A 6351-nucleotide genomic window follows, 5' to 3' on the forward strand; every position below is an offset into this window, starting at 1 on the left:
GATTGATTGATAGATAGATAGATAGATAGATAGATAGATAGATAGATAGATAGATAGATAGATAGATAGATAGATAGATATTTAGATTGATTGATATATAGATAGATAAATAGATAGATAGATAGATTGATATTCAGATTGATTGATATTCAGATAGATAAATAGATAGATAGATAGATAGATAGATAGATAGATAGATAGATAGATAGATAGATTGATATTCAGATTGATAAATATTCAGATTGATAAATATTCAGATAGATAGATAGATAGATAGATAGATAGATAGATAGATAGATAGATAGATAGATAGATAGATAGATATTCAGATTGATTGATATTCCGATAGATAGATAGATAGATACAGTGGGTACGAAAAGTATTCAGACCCCCTTACATTTTTCACTCTTTGTTATATTGCAGCCATTTGCTAAAATCATTTAAGTTAACTTTTTTCCTCATTAATGTACACACAGCACCCCATATTGACAGAAAAACACAGAATTATCTATCTATCTATCTATCTATCTATCTATCTATCTATCTATCTATCTATCTATCTATCTATCTATCTATCTATCTATCTATCTGTCTATCTATCCATCTGTCTATCCATCTGCATATCTATCTATCCATCTATCCATCTACCTATCATTCTATCTATCTATCTATCCGTCTATCCGTCTGTCTATATCTATGTGTTTTAATTATTTATAAATAATTATAAAGTAATATTAAATTATAATATTTTAAAATATACAATATTAAGTATGATTTCTTTATAAATATTAATTGTATATATATATATATATATATATATATATATATATATATATATATATATATATATATATATATATATATATATATATATATATGCTATCAACATCATAGAATGCATAACATGCAAACATTACATTAAACCAGGGTTTCCCAAACTGGGCTTAATGTAAGAACTGCAGTGGGTTTGTGAGTAGATAAAAGCTATTAATTAATTAAATCATAAACATTTCAAATAAATTATTTGAACACTAGACATATTTAATTAGTTTACCTGCTTGTCAATATGACCTTTAACCTTCATCAGAGAACTTTATTTACATGAATTAAGTTGATTTAAATGAGATTTACAAGGCCATTCTTTATTGTTAATATAGTCAAAGCTAAATGGTATGACACACAGTTGGATTTTTAGAAAGGAAAATTTAAGAGAGAGAAAAGAATAATTAGGGAGAATCAATAAGTTATGAATGATTTACATCCATTGTGTGAATGATATGTAATTATGTAATCCATAAAAGTAACTGTAATTGCTGATTCTGAGCGTTATAAAATGTAATATGTGACCCTGGAGAAATAAATAAGCTGAATAAATAAGCTGTCCATTGATGTATGGTTTGTTAGGATCGGACAATATTTGGCCGAGATACAACTATTTGAAAATCTGGAATCTGAGGGTGCAAAAAAATCTAAATATTGAGAAAATCATCTTTAAAGTTGTCCAAATGAAGTTCTTAGCAATGCATATTACTAATCAAACATTAAGTTTTGATATATTTACGGTAGGAAATTTTCTAAATGTCTTCATGAAACTCATCTCACTGCACAGAAAGAGATTCAGTGTTCCTCAAAATGAATGAAAACCGTGCAATGCAAACCTGCAATAATTAAATGTATTAAATAACGCAAATATCTTGTATGCATTTAATCCCAATTTCTTAACCAATATCTTTGCTGCCAACCTTCGATGATCCACTTCAACCATATTAATAAGCAAAAATGACTTAAGATAAACATGACATTTGTTTTTCTTTTTTAATTGCTGAAGAGTGTTGAACTTTCTTCTCCTGCATTCTATGCTTCGTGCAATCCAGAATGGCTGAGGCTTATCCATTTCACTTTTGGTGTGAAAGGGCCTTTCCATTTGCCAAAAATAGACATTTTTATATTAAAAACAAATTAGCAAGCCCAGCCCAGATGAGGCAAAAGTAATGTAACACACTACTTTCCATAATAAGTAACTAAGTACCACAATTAGGTACTTTTTTAGGGAGTAACGTAATATTGTGATGCATTACTTTTAATGCAAAGTAACTTTCCCCAACACTTCAGGTGGCACCTGTGGACAGTCGAGGAGAGCGCTTGCTGGCGGCGCTCCAGGCCTCACCCAGGAGGAGGTGCGTCTGTGGCCCGTCATGTGTGTTTGACGCCTCCATCAGCGGCCCAGATGACGAGGAGAAGCTCTCAGTGAACTCCTCATGCAGGAGACCATCCATCCAAGATGCTGCTCCAAAGGTCTGTGCAAGTCAAAGCTCAAAATGCTCATGCGTTTAAGGCAAAACACCACAGGTGAAATCACAATACTTGCATTGCCAATTGAAATATTGTTGGAGTTTTTTATTACTGGTTTTCTGAAATGTCATGGTTAAATTTGCATTTAGAAGACAATGATAACAGTCCATTGAAAACACAACCAACCAGTGGACAGATCTGGAAAGAATGACAGCATGCTTATGAATAAAAATGTATTTAAAAAGATGGACATTAGGTACCTAATTAAGATGGGTTGTAGTGATTAGGAACACAGTGTACAGTTGATTAAAATAATACTGTGTAACCTTCTCTTGGTATCTTCTTTTGATGAATGTTTTGTTTTATTTTATTTTTTATGTTTATTTGTATTTTATTTATTTTATTTTATTTTATTAATATGTTTTTAAAAGATGCATTATCTAATTAAATATGCACTATTTTATTTATTTTTTATTTATTGTTTTATTTTGCACTAATTAAAAATTTAAATATGATTTCCATTTATTTTCACCATGTTTTTAGGAATACAGAATATAGAAGAATATAGAAAGGAATAAAACTCTAAAGTTTGTTGAATGTAAGTGTTACTGAAGTGGGGGGGGGGGGAAACGTGTGGCCTTTAAAGATATGTATTGAAACTGAAATCTACGGCATCATAAAAGAAACACTTAACTTTGTATTTTGGATGTTTTCTTTCCACTAGTCTGAAAAAAGACATGTTATAGTAGCAAAATATGTCAAAATTGATCAGTGCATGAAAAAACACAGGTTTTGCATGTAGTGTCTTGCCTTAAGAAAATCAAACAAATTTTATATAAAACATTAATTTCAAGCATTTCAGCAGAAGTCAGTGATCTGGCTGCTAGTATATGGTGTTGTTGATGTTGACGCGTGTGCAGGGTTTCCAGTGGCGTGTGGTGGAGCCTCAGACGCTCCAGAGTAAAGAGAAAGTCTTCTCCATCGCTGCGGCTCTTCCTCGGCCGTGTTACGCCTCTCTGATGAGTCTGAGATCAGACGAGAGACGTCCCTTCAGTCAGAGCGAGCACACGCCGCTGCACATCGCTCAGCAGCTCACCTTACTGGAGCAGGTGATCAAAAACACCCCAGTGCATTCATCAAACATACATGTTGATGCACACACACGTTTGGAATAATTATGATTTTTTTAAGTGTTGAAAGAAGTCTCTTCTGCTCGCCAGGGCTGCATTTATTTGCTCAAAAATCCAGTAAAAATTGTGAAATGTTTTCTATGTGAATATGTGTTAAACTGTAATGTATTTCTGTGATGCACAGCTGTATTTTCAGCATCATTACTCCAGTCTTCAGTGTCACATGATCTTCAGAAATCAGTATAATATGCTGATTTGCTGCTCGAGAAACATTTCTGATGATTATCAATGTTGAAAACAGTTGTGCTGCACAATATTTTTGTGGAATTGGTTGCACACTATGCTTGTGTTCTGTAAAGATGTGTTAAATTGATCAAAAGTGACAGTGAAGATATTTCTAATGTTCCAAAAGATTTCTATTTCAAATAAATGCTGTTCTTTTGAACTTTCGATTCATCTGTGAATCCCGAAAAATAAAATATTTCTGTGATGCGCAGCTGTATTTTCAGCATCATTACTCCAGTCTTCAGTGTCACATGATCTTCAGAAATCAGTATAATATGCTGATTTGCTGCTCGAGAAACATTTCTGATGATTATCAATGTTGAAAACAGTTCTGCTGCACAATATTTTTGTGGAATTGGTTGCACACTATGCTTGTGTTCTGTAAAGATGTGTTAAATTGATCAAAAGTGACAGTGAAGATATTTCTAATGTTCCAAAAGATTTATATTTCAAATAAATGCTGTTCTTTTGAACTTTCGATTCATCTGTGAATCCCAAAAAAAAAATGTATCACGGTTTCCACAAAAATATTGTGCAGCACGACTGTTTTCAACATTGATAATAATCAGAAATGTTTCTCGAGCAGCAGATCAGAATATTATACTGATTTCTGAAGATCATGTGACACTGAAGACTGGAGGAATGATGCTGAAAATACAGCTGCGCATCACAGAAATATTCTTCACAATTTTTACTGCATTTGTGATCAAATAAATGCAACCTTGGTGAGCAGAAGAGACTCTTTCAAAAACATAAAACTTAATGATTCCAAACTTTTGGCTTATAGTGTAACTCAAAATACATATGTCCTTAATTTCCAATTTTCATTATCATCCTTTATTTTATTTTATTTTGACTATCATTTTTCCTGTCTTTTGGGCTCTGTTCTCACGCTGTCATTTCCTGATCCAACTCTAGGTGGAGACACGTGATCATCTTATTTTCATGCTGGTCTTGGTTCTCACTTGGAAACAGACTTTATATGAGGACAGCATCACTATATCATGTATGTTCATATCCCATCGTCTGTTATTTATGCAGGAAATATTTCAGGACTGTCATCCGGTTCACTTCCAGAACTCAAGAGCTCACGGAGTGACAGAAAGCTCTGGAAACATTTCCAGGTATTATCATTTTTCCTGTCTTTTGGGCTCTGTTCTCACGCTGTCATTTCCTAATCCAACTCTAGGTGAAGACACGTGATCATCTTATTTTCATGCTGGTCTTGGTTCTCACTTGGAAACAGACTTTATATGAGGACAGCATCACTATATCATGTATGTTCATATCCCATCGTCTGTTATTTATGCAGGAAATATTTCAGGACTGTCATCCGGTTCACTTCCAGAACTCAAGAGCTCACGGAGTGACAGAAAGCTCTGGAAACATTTCCAGGTGAGTTTCCGCTGTCCCAAGCTGATTTTCTAATTCTAGTTCTTCTAAAAACAAACCCTGCTGAACAGTGACCAAACAGCATATTTTACATGCATAAGTTTCAAGATTCAAAGCGTTTATTGTCATGTGCACAGCGAGGAAAACAGGTTCCCTGTACAGTGAAATTCTTTCTTTGCTGTCCACAGTGAATGCCAAGACAAGAGCAAAAACTATGTAAAAAGTAAAATAAACACACTCACTCAAACATAAGAAAAATAAAATAAAACTATGCTGTAGAAATATAAACTATGTAGATATAGAAGCATAGACTATGTACATCTGTATGTGCAAATACAAGTACAATATTGATTAATGTGCAAAATAACAGTACAGTAACATGTGCAAACTGAATGCAACTATATGATGATAATAGCATCAGTAACATTACCAAATGTGTAAAAATGAGAAGCGAAAAAATTATTTTCACCTAAAATCTTGATTTTAAAAAGTGCATGTGTGTATATTTATATTTCAGCTTCACAGATATGTCCAGTCTGTCTGTAGTTCTGTGTGCAGACTGTGTAAATGTTGCTGTGTGTTGGTCAGGTGTGCGTCTCCAGCCTCCTCGCCTCTAGAGGGCAGCAGTCTGTTGCTCAGGGACGTGTCGGGGCCCCGGGGCCCGCTGCAGAAGCTCCTCACACACGCAGACTGTGTCGCTGACTGGGTTTCTGCTGAACTCGTCATCTGTGACTCGGCCAAGGTGATTCCTCTGAGTTTATCGAGTATTTACGCATCTTATAAATGTGATCAATGAAACTGGATATGAATGTTCACAGCAGCAACATTGTGAGTTATATAATAAGTATGACATTATTAATATTAATAGTAACATTAATGCTTTGCAGCTGTATTAATTAATTCGTTTTTTATTTTGAATTCTTAATTGTTGTTGTTGTTATTATCACCATTTTATACCATTAATGATAAAAACTGCTTCATAGCAATTTCTTTTAATTATTTTAATAATTTTTTAATTGTTTTAAACAAATTCTTATTTTTTTATATATAATAATAATAACAATAATAAATTATTGTATCAGTAACCCATCTATCTATAACATTAATAATAATAATAAAAACCTGCTTCATACTGTTTTAATTACTTTAATTATTAGATTTAATTAACTAATTATATATTAATATAGCATCATTTTTGTTAAGTCTTTGTGTGTGTGTGTGTGTGTGTGTGTTTGTGTGAGAGAGAGTGTGT

General features: G+C 33.0%; 1 protein-coding gene across 1 annotated transcript in view; it reads left to right on the plus strand.

The window, feature by feature from the left end:
- LOC107567013 (protein very KIND) overlaps window positions 1-6351 on the plus strand; it is a 72602-nt gene that overhangs the window by 57358 nt on the left and 8893 nt on the right. The window contains exons 23-26 of the mRNA XM_016252595.1: window positions 2113-2295; window positions 3213-3401; window positions 5020-5102; window positions 5688-5841. Of these exons, the coding sequence (XP_016108081.1) occupies window positions 2113-2295; window positions 3213-3401; window positions 5020-5102; window positions 5688-5841 (609 nt within the window). The remainder of the gene's footprint in view (window positions 1-2112; window positions 2296-3212; window positions 3402-5019; window positions 5103-5687; window positions 5842-6351) is intronic.

The sequence above is a fragment of the Sinocyclocheilus grahami genome, unplaced genomic scaffold (assembly GCF_001515645.1).
Source record: "Sinocyclocheilus grahami isolate Dianchi unplaced genomic scaffold, SAMN03320097.WGS_v1.1 scaffold1121.1, whole genome shotgun sequence".
In the NCBI taxonomy this organism is placed as follows: Eukaryota; Metazoa; Chordata; class Actinopteri; order Cypriniformes; family Cyprinidae; genus Sinocyclocheilus; species Sinocyclocheilus grahami.